Genomic DNA, 15,018 nt, shown 5'->3' on the forward strand with positions numbered 1-15,018 from the left:
ATATCCAAACACTTTTGGCTCCAAAGCTTGCACTTCTAGGTATGAAGAAGGGACTTTCTTCAAGATTACCTCCCATATATATATATATATTTCGAAATTTCAAGGGCAACAACATGGATGGCAAAAAAGCACTTTTTTAAAACAATGGTGTTCCAACTTTCCAAAAGGTGGGCATTTCTAGGCTTGATCTCTTCTTTCCTTCGCGAAGGAATCGGACAGAGCAAACATCTGGTGCCTGGGGAGCCAAAAATAATTCCCAAACTGCTGGAATCAGTTGGAATCAGAAAAGCAAACTTGGCTCCCGGGTCAATTGGCTTAGCAAAACAATTTATATTGGAAGGATTTTTTCCCCTTCTCCTTTTAGCCCCAAGGGCAGATGGTGGAGGGAAAGGGTTTGTGTTGTGTTATTTTTTCGAGGGATTTTCCAAACAGTCCCTTATCCCCATCCAAAGCTTCCCCAAGAATTGTTCTCCCTTTTTAAGTAGGACTACATAGTGCCTTTTGGAGTATATTCTTCCCAATCTTTTTTTGCTTTGAATGCAACTGCAGCACCTAGTCGCCTACAAGCAAAGCGAACTCCTCCAAAGTAGAGGTCGGTTCCTCCTCTCTCTTTGCAGCTAGTCCAGAAATAATAATAATAATAATAATAATAATAATAATCCCACGTTTATCTTCCTCTTCCCTTAGGAAAACATTAAAATCAATATCGCAAATGAAGTTGGAGGGAGACTGCTTTTTTCTTCGAACAAAAAAAGAGAGAGAGAAGAAATACAGAGAAAATGTTGGCGAAGGAGGAGGAAAGTGTGTGTTAACTTGCAAGCCCTGTTTAAAAATCCGAGGTGAAGTTGGCAAGGCTGTTCTTTCTCTCTCTCTCTCTCTCTGTCTCACACACACACACACACGCACACACACATACATATAGACATACATACACAAAAAGGGAGGGAGGTTCAAATCCTGCCCACATTTCTCTGGACTCAATGGAAGCATGATGGATAGCTTTGCTGCGCCATTGCTTATTTCTTTTTTCAATCTGAGGACGAGTTGCTAGACTCTCTCTCTCTCTCTCTCTCTCTCTCTCTCTATATATATATATATATATCTCTTTCCCTCTAACTTTATATATATATATATATATATATCTCCTCCCCCCAACTTTTCACATTTTATTAGGGAGGAGGCAGTGACAGGTTTTCAGCACCAAAAGGTGGACAGCCCCCCTCCAGACACACAAACATACACTTTCTCCAGGGCAAAAAGTACTTTCCTTCCTCTGCCAGGATCCTACCTCAAAGCCTTCTGGGGCTGGGATCTGTGAGTTTCTTCCTCCCAGGTTTTATAACAGGCCTAAGCAGCAGCAACCTAAGACCAGCTTTTGGTGATTCGTATTATTAGCATCAAGAATCAGGAGCTAGATCGGCTTCATATCAAAAGGGTCGAGGATCCGGCTTTTGGAAAGCAGACTCAGTGGTTTCTGGACTCCAGGGAAAAGAAATAACTAGGAGGGAAGTTCATATGTAGAACTTCAGACAGATCTAAATGCAGAAGTTCATACAACTATCTGCTTACAAATTCAAACAAAAATCCAGTGGTACCTTTCTTGGCCAACCGAAATGCACAATATAACTTGTTGCAAGCTTTCGAAGTATATTGTGCATTTTGGTTGGTCAGTAAAGGTATCACTGATGGATTTTTGTTTGCATTTGCTAAATGGCCAATAACTCTTGCATGTTAACTGCTTACAGTGGGCCATCCAGTTGGCTACAAGCTCCATCCATCCATCCATCTCCTTATTTATGCTGCTCCCTTTCCTCAAACTGGGACTCAAGGTGGCTTCCCAAAGAGAGAAAACTGCCATAAAAAGCATATCTTAAAAACTATAGCAAAAATTGAGTTTAAAACAGTCTCGGCTAACAACAGATTTAAGCCCCTTTAAAACAGGACATCACCCTTAAAAATTCCCAGGGCTTGCTGGAATAGAAAATGTCTCCAACTGGTCATAACCAAAAGAAAGGAAAGGAAGTGTCACCTTGACTTCACTTGGGAGAGGCTTCCAAAGTCTGGGAGCAGCCACAGAGAAGGCCCTCTCTCTTGCTATCTCATTTGCCTCTGAAGGGGATGGCATAGAGAGAAGTGGGTTCCCTAGAGATCTTATGGCTGGGACAGGTTTATTTGGGAAGGTAGGGTCTTCTTAGGGATCTGAGCCCTATAGGGTTTTATAGGTCATCACCAGCTTTGTGCCTAGCATCATACTGGAACCCAGTCTGTTGCACCAAGGAAGTTCAGTGGTCCTTCTAACCAACAGCCTGGCTGCAGCTCTCCTCAATCCCTTCATTAAACTGGAGGATGGAAAACATGCACACTATACACACACACACACAAATAACACAGTGCTCCTGAGCTAGGAAAGGAATAACTTGAACTTGGTATTTTCAGAAGCCAAGCCCTGTTTCAATGGCCTTAAAAACTGCCTTTCTCCTCTAGGAATATCCCTGTGATGTTTTCATTTTCCTGTTTCCCTTTTTCTTTCCCTTCAGACTGAGATCTTTCAAGAAGACAATTTAATCCCTGTTGTTCCAATCTTGTGGGATTGTTGTTGTTATTATTATTATTATTATTATTATTATTATTATTATTATTATTATTATTATTATTATTATTATTACCTCTTCTCCATAGAGAAGGCCAAAGGATTCTGTCAAATAAACTTAGCCTCCCAAAAGAGAGAGGGATGAATGTTCATTTAAGCAGTTATGGGAAAGGTGTGTTAAAGCTCCAAGAAGTAAGTACTCCAGTGTGTAAAACCTCTCAGAAGTAGCTTGATCTTAGAAGTGCCATGCTGGGCAGACTAGTCACCTTTAGACTTTGCTCTGTGGGAAGGTTGCACCTCCCTTAAATGTATATATTATATATTATATTAATATAAATTGTGCTTCTGCATCCCATACCCAGAAACTGCAGCACTTTATTTAGCAGTACAACTCCATTTGAGGGAGTGGATTTGGGACAGGAATGCAAGCTTTCAGAGTATATTGTGCATTTCAGTTGGCCAATAAAGATATCACTGATGGATTTTTGTTTAGATTTCTTCATTATATATTTTTAACAAGACCTCCTCCAAGCTGAACAACCCAAAGTTGTCATCTTTTCCCTCTTTCCTATGCATCCTTGAAAATCCACTTCGTATATCCTTCCATGGATCAATAATGAGGGAAAGAGGATGAGTCAAAAATCACAGTGGGAGGGAAGACTCCTTTGGCTGCATCCAGATGGCAGAAATAATTCGGTTCGTCACTACTTTCATTGCCATGGCTCAGTGCTAGGGAATTTGGGGGAATTATAGTTTCTTGTGGCACCACAGCTCTCTGACTGAGAATTTCCAGAATTCCAGGGAAACTGGAGTCGAACAGGATTAGTTCTGCCGTCTGGATGCCGAAACCCTTCTCTCCTATTTGAAATGAGAGTTTCAAAAGAAGGAAGGAAGGAAGGAAGGAAGGAAGGAAGGAAGGAAGGAAACCGAGGAAGAAAAGACGGATTTAAGGGAAGAGGACATGTAAAGTTTTCACGGATCTCTTTCTCTTCTTACCCCTGCTGCATTTTTTTTCTTTTGCACATTCGACCACATTTGGAATTAGGTGAAATAGAAAAGAACCAAATATCGAATAGAAAAAGAAGCGACTCAGTAGAAAAGAAGTGGCTAAAATGCAGATATTCCTAATTTAATATGTGCAGCTTTCTGGAGATCCGCAAACCAGGTTTGAAGGTCCTTCCTCCATCCCTTCGACTTTCTTGCCTCCTTCGATCCAGGAGCTGGGTCCAGGGATGCCTCCAAAGCAGGAAGGTGGCCTTTTGACGTCACGGGTGACGTCAAAGAAAAGGATAGAGCATGATGAGTAGATTGGGGGGAAGTCCCATCTGAGAGGGAAGTTGGTGGATCTTTGCCATATTAGGGGTCCTTGTGGGTTCAGCTTGGCTAAGGTCGAAAACATACTGCAGAAATAATCCAGTTTGAGACCCTTTTAACTGCCCTGGGTCAGTGCTAGGGAATCCTGGGAATTGTAGTTTATCGCCCAAAACATACTACACAAACAATCCAGTTCGAGGCCACTTTAACTGTCCTGGCTCAGTGCTAGGGAATCCTGGGAATTGTAGTTTATTGTGGCCCCAGAGCTCTCGGACAGAGAAGGCTCAATGTCTCACAACACTACAGTTCCCAGGATTCCCTAGTATTAAGCCTGGTCAGTTCAAGCGGTCTGAAAGTGGATTATTTCTGCTGTCTGTTTAGACCTTAGTGAAACCAGTATAGGGGAAGGAATATTGCCTTGACTCTGGAGGCCAGGGTTCAATTCCTGTGCCAGTCACACTCTCTCAGCCTCAGAGGCTGGCCATGGCAAACCCCCTGGGAAGAAATCTTGCCAAGGAAACCTTCTGATAGGGTCGCCGTGGGTTGGAAACTACTTGAATGTACACCACAACAAGAAGAAGATGCCAGGATGGAGAAAGAGGAAGATGCCTATGGATTTCTTCTCTCCAAACTCAGAAGAAAAGTAGTTTCGGGGACTGAGCATCTACTTGACAATCACAGCCACTTCTGATCTTGAGCCTGGCAAGAAATCCCAAGGTCCAGAATCTAGCTTTTTAGCAATGCAGCAGAGGGCACAAAAAGAGTAAAACTTTCGCGGTCCCCCTTTCCAAGGGTTTCATTTCCCCAGTTCAGCCCCAAATCTTTTCTCTGCCAAAGGCAAAAGACACACACACACACATACTCTCTCTCTCTCTCTGTGTGTGTGTGTGTGTGTGTACTCTCTCTCTCTCTCTCTCTCTCTCTCTCTCTCTCTGTGTGTGTGTGTGTGTGTGTGTGTAGTCTTCAAAACTCATCCCGGTTAGAGACGACCTCCATCTCCCCATCCCCCCCCCCCAAAAAAAAGCAAAAACACAAAAACAAAATAAATAAGCTACATTTGAGACATCTTTTTGTGGTTTCTCTATAGAAAAACAAATACATTCTAACGTTGTTGGGTTTTTAAAACTTCCGACGTCTTACACACTCGCACACAACTTTTGTCAATTCAAGATTCAACTTTTTAAAAATTGGTATCAAAGGTTCTAGTTTCTTAAGGCTGCGTCCGCACTGCAGGACTAATCCGGGTTGAGACCACTTGAGCAGCTCAATGCTATAGAATTCTGGGCAAGGAAGGAAGGAAGGAAGAAAGGAAGTAAGGTTCCCTTTCCTGCCCCAAACCAAGTTACCATACCCAGAAATTCAATCTCATTGAGCCATGCAGTTCAAGCAGTTCTCAAACAGTATTATCTGATTATTTAGATCAGTTCAAAAAAACAAAACAAAAAACAAAAAGGAGTCCATTTAGTTTCCTCTTTCTCTGGCCTGTGGTCTTGCAATTCGGGTGTGAGTGTTGTTTGTTTTTGTTTATCAATCCAATGTGACACTGAATGGATGCCCCTCTGGAAAGATTAGGCAGAATGCTAGGAGGACTTTAAATGCATGCAAAAGCAGAGGAAAGTAGAGAGGGAGAAAGAAAAGACAACTCAAGCATCCCATTCCTACAAAGTCGCTGATTTTGGAGACAACAAATCACAACACAGACACACACCCAGCAGTCACAGAGAAAGGCTGATTCTTTTAAAAAAGGGGGAAAGAGAAGGGGGAAAAAAAAAGAACTTGAAGCGACACGATGGCAACCTTGAAGGAGCACTCTTGCCTCTTTGCAGAAGGGAAATAAAAGGCAGCCCCAACAACATTCCACGCCAAAACAAAGGGGGAAAAGTCTATTATCTAGAGCTATACCGATATAGTTTCCTAAGGACTTAATCTATAGTTCATGCAATCGAAAGGAACCGTACACAAAGGCAACTCACACTTCACTCTATTCTCTTTTTGCTTCTTTAGCAAGATAATGTGTGTATGTAATATGTATATACACACACCACACACACACACACGCACACACATACAATAATATAAACTGGAAATAATATATATTATATATATATATATATATATTATTATATATATATATATTATTTCACATTTCTTTCACATTACTCAAAGATATGATGATGATAAAAAAAACTTTTCTTTGCCTAGTATTATTCAGAAACATGTCTTCCCTTTCCCTTTCTTTTCTCTCCCCTCCTCTTTCTTTCATCCTTCCTTGCTTCCTTTCTATTCTACAAACCAGCCCAGGCAAACAACCCCCCCCCCTTTCTCCAATAACTTTACTACTCACTTTCTGGCATGTGTGGTGATAATCCATTGCACAACACAACCTCACCCTGGCTTTGCTCCAAGGAAATTGATTGGCCCCCTTCCAAAACTGGACCAAGAAAGAATCCTCTCTCTAAAAATGAAAAGAAAAAGAAAGAAAAAGAAAGAAGAAAGACAACTCAACTCGTTAAAAAAAAAGATGGGGAGAATGTGGGGAAAAAAAAGTGAGGCTTATCTTTGTACATCTCCCACCTCTTCTCTTTTTCAAAAACCCAAATTCAAAATTTGAATGTTAAGTGGGAAGAAAAGGATGGAGGAAGGATGGGAAGGGAAGGAAGGTAAGATAAGGATGGTGTGGGAAAGAAAATAATTTACTAGGGGTGTTTGCTGCACTTAAGGCCAGCGTCTGGGTCTTAAAGGCGGTCGTCCGTATTAAACCTCGGAGTCACACAAAGAAAAGAAAAGACAAGAAAAGAAAAAAGGAAGGGATGATAAAAAGAGAGAGAAAGAGAGAGAACCTGGGGGGCATCAGAGTGCAACTAGCTGTCAAGTAGGTGCTTGATTCTACCTTCTTATGCACACTGCAGAAATAATCCAGTTTGATACCGCTTTAACTGCCAATGGTGAAGGCTATGAAATTCTGGGAACTGTAGTTTGTTGTGGTGCGCCCCACAACAAATTACAATTCCCAGAATTCCATAGCCTTGACCATTGGCAGTTAAAGCGGTGTCAAATCGGATTATTTCTCCAGTGCGGATGCAGTCCCTGTTTAGAATCCCCCTTATCTCCCCCCTTCCTACCTTTCTGCCAGCCAGGATTGCCTAATCAAACGCAGAGAGCCTCGCTTTGGCCAAGGCCAAGAGGATGCTGCGCCTCTCTCTCTCTCTCTCTCTCTCTGTGGGATGTTTTCATGGGAAGACAAATAATAAAATAAGTAAAGATCGGTTCCCTGGCAATGAACTTGGGACTGGGAGGAGGGGCTGGAGGCTGAAGGGATGGGGGGGGGGAAGTGGGGGGGGGAGCTAGAAAGAAAGAAAGAAAGAAAGAGAAACGAAGAAGAAAGGAAGGAAACAAGAAAGGAAGGAAGGAAGGGAAGAAGAGAGGGGGAGGGAGGGAGGACGGAAGGAAGGAAGAGGAAGAAAGGAAGAAAAAAAAGTGGGAAGGAAGGAAGGAAAGAAGGAAGGAAGGAAGGGAGGAGGAGGAGGAGGAGGAGGAAATCGAAGCTTTCTTTTTTGGTCCCAGGACTCTTTATTCCCTTCAGGGGAAAAAAACTTCTTCCTCTCCTTCTTTGGAGGATTTGTTTTTTTTGGGGGGAAGGATGCAAACGTGAAGCCAGAGAAGGGGGAGGGGAGGGAAGGAGGAAAGGGAAGAACCCGCCCCTTTCCAAGATCAAGGAAGCCCCTTTCCAAGGGGGGAGGGGGTCAAGAGAAGCCGACACCGCGACGATCGTGGGAGATCAGGCCTCCCGACGAGCTTCCAGCTCCAGGAGCAGTCGGGTAGGTCCAGCAGGGGAGCTTCCACTGCCCCAATAACATCCATCTATTATCTATATCTATATTTGTTCCATAAACATATATATAGTTTCCTAACTGAGACACCGAGCCTGCTGTGTCGCCCCCCCCCCCCCCCACCAACTACAGATCCCAGGATCCCTAGCCAGGGACTCCTTCTGCAGTCCTAATGCTAAGGATGAGGAGCCAAGGATGAGTTGAAAAGCCTGGCTAGGGGATCCTGGGATCTGTAGTTTGGATCTTGGGATCTGTAGTTTGAAGGGGTGTGAAAGGAGGAGAAAGGGAGTGGGGGTTGAAGGATGTGGGGTGGGTCCATCTTTGGGGGGGGGGAAAGAAGGGGGAAGAATGAAGGGGGCTCACCTCTGCTCCCCCCAGAACAACCCCTCACAAGCCCCCTTTCCCTCTCCTCATCCAGAGAGATCCCCTCCTGCCTTCGGAGTCGGGTTACGCTTGGGATCGAGTTTGGGTTAAGATTTGGGTTAGGGTTAGGATTGAAGTCTGAGGTTTAGGGCTTGGGTTAGGATTGGGGTTTGGGTGAAGGTCCGGGTGAGGGTCTTGCTGTCTTGGGGAAGCCTGGTGGGGGGGTTGGGGTAGATCTGGGAAAGTGATCCCTAGGGGAGGGAGGGAGGGAGGGTGAGGGAAGGAGGGGCAAGAGGATGCTGTGGCCCCTCCCCTCTCCCTCCGGGGATCCCTGCGGAGCCTCCTCCCCTCCTCCTCCTCCTCGGGGTCTCCCTTCCTGGGCCCTTGGCTGCCCTCTGCTCCGCTCTTCCTGGGCCTGGCTCCGCTTGGCCTCACGCTCTCCTCTCTCTCTGGCTCTCTTGGCCCCTTGCAGCTGGCTCCGTCTCCCGCTGCGCCTCGCCGCCTTCTCCTCCGGGGCTGAGCAGCCCAAAGCCCCGGGGCAGAGGCAGCAGCAGCCTCCGCGGCGCCTTGGAAGAGAGAAAGAGAAAGAGGCGAGCAGAAAGAAGGAGGAGAAGAAGAAAGAGAAGAAGGAGACGGAGGAGGAGAGGAGGAAAAGGAGCCACAGGAGCAGCCGCCGACGCCGAAGAGCCCCGGCCGCCCTTGATGCCCTGAGCTCGGCCGGGAAGGAGGCGGGGAGGAGCCGGGTTGGACTCCCTCGGACCCCCCCCTCCTCCTCCTCCTCTTCACACTCCTCCTCCTTTCCTCCCTTTCCTCCTCCTCTTCTTCTTCCCTTCCTCTTCTTCACCTCCTCTTCTTCTTTTCTTCCTCCTCCTCCTCTTCCTCGTCCTCCCTCCTTTTTCCACTCCTGCTCTCCTCCTCCTTTTCTTCTTTCTCCTCCTCCTCCTCTTCTACTCGTCCCCTTCTTCTTCGTCGTCCTCCTTTTCTCCTCCTCCTCCTCCTCTTCTTCTTCTGTCTCCTCCTCTTTTACTCGTCCTCTTCTTCGTCGTCTCGTCCTCCTTTTCTCCTCCTCCTCCTCCTCTCTTTTTCTTCTTCCTCCTCCTCTTCTTCTTCGTCCTCCTGCTCTCCTCCTCCTCCTCTCTTCATACTCTTCCTCCTCCTCTTCCTCCTCCTTCCCGAGGGGCGATCTGTCAAAGTGCGACCGCCCCTTCCCTCCCTCCCTCCTTCCTTGATGCCAAGAGCAAGAGCAGCAGCCTGAGCAGCCGGCGCCGGAGCCTCTGGGTCTCCTCTCCTTGGCTCCTCCTCCTCCTCCTCCTCCTCGCCCCCCCCTCGGTGCATGCCCAGCAGCAGCAGCAGCAGCAGCATCGGCATCGGCGGAGGAGGCAGCAGCAGCAGCAGCCAGAGCAGGAGCAGCAGCCAGGACCACAACAAAACCCTGCCCGCCCTGCCTCCTGGAGCTCAGCCTGGAGCCCCTCCGCGGCTCCTCCCGCTTCCTCAGCCCCGAAAGCAAGGAGGAGGAGGAGGAGGAGGAGGAAGGAAGAGGGCACCTGAAAAAGAAGAAGAGGAAGAGGGGGAAGAAAAAGAAAAGGAAGAAGAAAAAGAAGGAGCAGCAGCAGCAGGAGGAGCAGCAAGAACCCTCCTGGCCTCCTGCTGGCCCCGGTGTCCCTCCAGCTGCCATCCACGATGCCCCGGAGGAAGCAGCAAGCGCCCCGACGCGCCGCAGGTACCCAGCCCAGAGGAGGGCAGCAAGGGCCAGGATGGCACCCCGAGCCTGGGCACAGCTCCCCGAGCTAGCCCTCCCTCCACCCATCTGCCTGTCTATCCATTCATCCATCTATTTCTCTCTCCCCTCTCTCTTTTCTCTTCCTTCTCTCCCCTCAACTCTTTCCCTCTTTCTTCCCTCTTGTGCTCAAAGGTCTGGGGAAGAAGGTGGGCTGGGCTCCCCACCCCCTTTGACTTGGCTTTTCTTTGGTGCCTTCCTTGCCAGGGCTGGGAAGACTTGGCCAAAAGATCTCTCTCTCTCTCTCTCTCTCTCTCTTTTGGCCAAATCTCTCTATTTCATTTCAAAAAAGGAGTGGGTGGGTAAATGGAGTTGTTTCCAATTTGGGGGATTCTCTCCAGTTTTCTTGTTTTGCCATTCCCCTCCATTATTATTATTATTATTATTATTATTATTATTATTTCCCCCATGCCACACTTCAGATCCTACTGAGACCCCCTTTGAGCTGCTGCTCAGATCTCTTCACCCAACTTTCTTATACTCTTCCTTCTTCCTTGGGGTGGCATTGGGAAGGGAAGGAGGGCATCCCCAGAATCAAACCTTTCAAGACATCCTCTCTCTTCCCTTCCTCCCTTTCAATCTATTAAACTAAGCCATATAAGAAACCAGGACTAAAGAAAAAAGGAGAGGAAGGGCTCTGGTTGTTGTCAGATGACACTCAGGGATATATGTCTTTACCTTTGTATTACCTCACACTTCCCAGACTTTGTTTCATATGTAGTTCCTTTAAGATATAGCTATAGATATATCTGAGCCATTATACTAAGTGTGAAGAAGGGGAGCTCCTAGGAAGATTTGGTTTTGAAAAAGTATTACTTTGTTTCATATATAGTTTTAGATAGATAGATAGATAGATAGATAGATAGATAGATAGATAGATAGATAGATATCAGGGCCATTATACTAAGCATCAAGGTTAGCTCCTGGGAAGATTTTGTTTCCAAAAAGTATTACTTTGTTTCACATGTAGTTCCCCCCCCCCCCTTAAAAATAGATATCTTGGCTGTTATGCTAAGTGTATTACTTTGTTTCATATGCTTTCCCCCCTTTCTTTAAAAATAGACATCAGGGCCATTATACTAAGTGTCAAGAAGGGGATCTCCTGGGAAAATTTTGTTTTGAAGAAGTATTACTTTGTTTCATACATTGTTTTTCCTTTCTTAAAAAAACAGATACCAGGGTGATTGTATTAAATGTCAAGAAGGTTAGCTCCCCGAGGAGATTTTTTATTATTACTTTTTTAAAGGGGGTATTACAGAAAGGCCCAGTTTGCAAAACAAAAATTCCTATCCGCCCCCCAGTTCTTCTTAAAAGAAACAAACTGACCCAGACATTTTATTTTGCCCTAGTCTTTCACTCAAGGTGGGTGAAGATCTGGCCCGGAAGTGAGTTTCCTTGGCCTGTTGCCACCCTTGGTTTGATGGCTGAGGGATGGCCTGTCATTCCGGTTGCCTTTGATCTATTCATTCCCAATAAACCTCAATAAATCACTTGCCATGGGAAGGGCAGGCTCCGCGTGACGTCACGCACATGGGCCTGTTTTACGCTGCTCCTGGAACTTTCCGGGGGGGCTTTGTGGTCTGCTTTTTTAGGGGTGGTCTGGATAGAAAGATGTCAGCAGAGGTTACCTTCTTGCACTTGGAGATGTGCAAGCGCTCTTCGGTGGCTGTATGAGTGTGGGATGAAATCCCTATTCTGTAACCTTTAGGAAGAAGCTATATGTGATACGTAGTGAAGTACCTTTTGATTCCCAAGTGACTGTCATCCGAAGTGGCTTGCAGCATGAAGGAAGAGGTACACTATTCCATAGTATCTTCTGGCAAATGTTAATCCACAAGACAGGCAGACCTTCAAAGTCCATATGCTTGATATTTTCTTCTAGAAATGCATAGCTTGCATGATGCACGCATGTCTTAATGCCATATTCCCTCCCTGCTTCTTGTCTCTCTCTTCTCAAAATTAAGAGAGGAGTAATTTGGAGGGTTTCTCTTCTCATAACTTTTTGAGCACTGTCCGGTCATGGGAAAGTTTAGGCAAAAAGTTTCTCGGCAATGTGTTAAATGTCACACCCCTGTGATCAATGTCAGAAGAATGTGAGCCAGGACTCGCAGTGTGGTTTCAGACCTTGCCTTGATCCAAAATGGGAGGACGAAATGGCAGCCAATGTTTAAGTTCAATGGAAAGCAAAGTTCTTCCGGAAGTGAGGGCCTGTTCTTTGGAGCTGAACTAAGCTTTGCAGTGTTCAGGTTCCCAGACCATATGATCTCAACAAGGGTTCTTCCTGGACACAAATGGCTTGTGTTTTCTCCTAAGCATTTTAATGTAGGCTGTACAGTTTAGAGACTCTTGTATATCTATGCTCAACATCCTCTGTGCTGAGCAAAAGTGAAATCTCTGCTAGCGTTTGAGGTGGTTACAGTACATGCTGAGCCTGTGCCGAAGCATCTTTTGCAAGTGCTTTTAAATTTCCTTTTTAAAAAGAGAAGAACAGAAAACAGGAACCTTATACAGCAGCATTTTCCAAAGGTGTCAGAAAAGAAAAAGGGAAAGAGCCAAGGAATTTAAAGCAGGTTAAGTTAAGGAAGTTTCATTAACAGCAGCAACAACAACCACCAAAAAGGGCTGAAGGACTAATGGGAGATGGAGGAATGGGCTTGCGCTATCAAAATGACCCGTCAAAATGACTTTGTTTCATATTTGATTTAATTGTCTCTCTCTTGACAGGCACATTTATCAATAGCTTAATGGTCAATCAGAAGTTGGCAGAGTGAGTGCTTTCATTCTTTCTCATACACTCTCGCTTTGCCTTTACTTGATCAAAATGCCTTTGGCTAATGGATATAGTGGGTGGGGGCATAGACTGAAGGAGACTTGCTTATTTCAGTCGAATGAGACAAATTACGCTGCTAATAGAACCCAATAAGTGTGGGGAGTTTAAATTCAATTTTTTTGTAAAGCACATGCACACACGCACACAGAGAGCACATAAAAATGTTTTGGACTTCACAGCTGCAAGTTATAAGATTCCTGTCTGCTTTTGTGGTATGCTCAAAGTGATGACAAATTTATGGCTTCATCTTGATAGAGCAAAAAGGAGGGTGGGTGGGAGTCTGTGCGTTGGAGAGAGGAGACGTACACACAGATATCCGTTTGATTCGTCACTCAGGAAGTCCAGTCTCCAGCAACCTTGAAAATACTGTAGGAAAAAAAATATTTCCCCTCCAAACTGAAAGGTCCGCTCAGCCATAAAAAAAGAAAAGTTGTTTTGCCAGCTTCATTAGTGTTCACCTAATTAGCTGTAAACCTGATGGATTCCTGACAGCTTTAATGATTGGAGATGACAAGCTCCACGCAGTGTCATCCAGCGGAATTAGGTTTGGAGCTAGTTTGATGTAATCAAGTTGATATTACACAGTCCTGGTTGCCTTTAGTTGTGCATTAACTCAATTTTCTGCTGCAGGTGACAAATGGGCTTTGGTACCTGGATAATCATGTCATAGGAATTAGGGCCCTTGTAATGGTCTGCAGTGGAATAACAACAACAAAGAACTCTCCGCAGCAGAGCGAGCTTGGAGCTGGCATTACAGACAGGTGCACAAATTCTTCATGTCTAGCCCAAGTGTGAGCCCCACAAGGGAGACGACTAAATCTGTCTCCAAGAATCAAAAATCTGCAAAAATGACGGTGTCTGTTTGTTTACTTGAGGACTGCGGTTGAGTAGTGTAGACAAGAATGGTGGATGAGGAGGAACCGGGAAGGGTTTCTACTCCTTTTCGACACCTAAAAGGTTTCTTTTTGGATTGCAGCTTTCAATGCTTTTGCCTTTTCAGAATAGACGATGGTGCCTGGGGTGTGTGGCTCACATGTGTCTATTGGAGGTGGGGAAAAAGAACATTGCTTTTTAGGGAAATGTGGATATTTTGTACCAGTCAAGTACAAATTATGCTTTCTGGTTCAAAAAACTCATAAAGATCTTGCTTGAAATTTTCATTTTTTGTTAAATGGTTTTTGATCAATCCTCTTGAAGGATTGAGTCAATGTAATGGTAGTTACCATTTCAGGTGGGGGCTGAATAGTGACACTGTATACTTCTAATGATAGAAGAAAGCTTGGAAATGATAAAAAAAATCTTCTGGCACCGTTTGAAAAGATGCAACTCACCTTGATGTCGTCCAAGCAACTTTGGTGTGTCTGTGCTGGAATGTAGACACATTTTCGTTCAGTGCTGCCATTCTCCAAACAATTAAGCTGAGCAATCTTGGTCTGAGGCCTGGAAAAATAATGGCATGTTTGAAGCTTTTAGATAGATTTTGGGAGCGATTCAGAACCATCAACACCAATGGGCATTTTCGTATTGCCTTCTATGATCTGTAGATTTGGCCACTGGTCCTGCCAAATATGCCTTCCATTCGTAAGGTGCTCTTAGTTTTATTAAATCCCTTTAAAGTGACGATTGTTGCTCCAAAAAATGTAAGTTGGCAGGGGAAAATGTCTGAATAGAAATGACTGGGTTTTGTTTTATTTCCCAGGAGGTTTTTAACCTCTTTTGGTTATTACCAAACACAGCAGGATTTGCAAGTTTTTATATACACAGGGTTGTGTTTGTGGGTTGAGATGAGATGATGTGCTACCCAGACAGTTGCTAGAATGATAATATACACTTCTCCAGGTGCAACCCAAAATTTGAGAATCTGAGTTCAGGCAGTAGAGATATCTCTTGAAAGAAGGGTTTGGTTCACACCTTAGTTTCTCTTCTACAAGGAGATGTTCACTTACAATATCACATAGTAATGAAGTTGACTGCTTGCAAAGTTACCTGCGGCCTCAGCTTTTAAACTTTTTCCAAACCAGACACACACACACACAGATATATATTCTGTTCGTCAGATATTCTTATCATCAGTAAGCTGACACAATGATTAGTTATGGTTATCCTTTGTTAGCCCCCCTTCATGCAAAGTAGGAGTGACAATGAAAACAAAAAGTAAGGGAGCAGATAAAAAGATTGTGAAGCATAAATGATTTTTTTTTAAACAGAAAGTCCTGGTTCCCCGGAAAACCTCCCTGCAAAAAGAATTTTCTAGAATCAGCTGCCACTGCTCCCATTAGCTTGACAGCTGTCAATTAGCCCTTCAGTGCTCTCC

The 15,018-nt window shown here is 44.8% G+C and overlaps 1 protein-coding gene and 1 long non-coding RNA gene across 2 annotated transcripts in view; one reads left to right on the forward strand and one right to left on the reverse strand.

Annotated features, from left to right (window-relative positions):
• Window positions 1-7,195, reverse strand: part of LOC121937436 — a 27,394-nt gene extending 20,199 nt beyond the window's left edge. The window contains exon 1 of the long non-coding RNA XR_006105140.1: window positions 7,027-7,195. This is a non-coding gene — a long non-coding RNA (uncharacterized LOC121937436). The remainder of the gene's footprint in view (window positions 1-7,026) is intronic.
• A 2,239-nt stretch (window positions 7,196-9,434) lies between these two features.
• The window catches only part of TSHZ3 (teashirt zinc finger homeobox 3), a 110,288-nt gene continuing 104,704 nt past the window's right edge, over window positions 9,435-15,018 (forward strand). Inside the window, exon 1 of the mRNA XM_042438703.1 lies at window positions 9,435-9,817. Within this exon, the coding sequence (XP_042294637.1) occupies window positions 9,778-9,817 (40 nt within the window). The 5' untranslated portion in view covers window positions 9,435-9,777. The remainder of the gene's footprint in view (window positions 9,818-15,018) is intronic.

Source organism: Sceloporus undulatus, chromosome 8 (genome assembly GCF_019175285.1).
Source record: "Sceloporus undulatus isolate JIND9_A2432 ecotype Alabama chromosome 8, SceUnd_v1.1, whole genome shotgun sequence".
Classification (NCBI taxonomy): Eukaryota; Metazoa; Chordata; class Lepidosauria; order Squamata; family Phrynosomatidae; genus Sceloporus; species Sceloporus undulatus.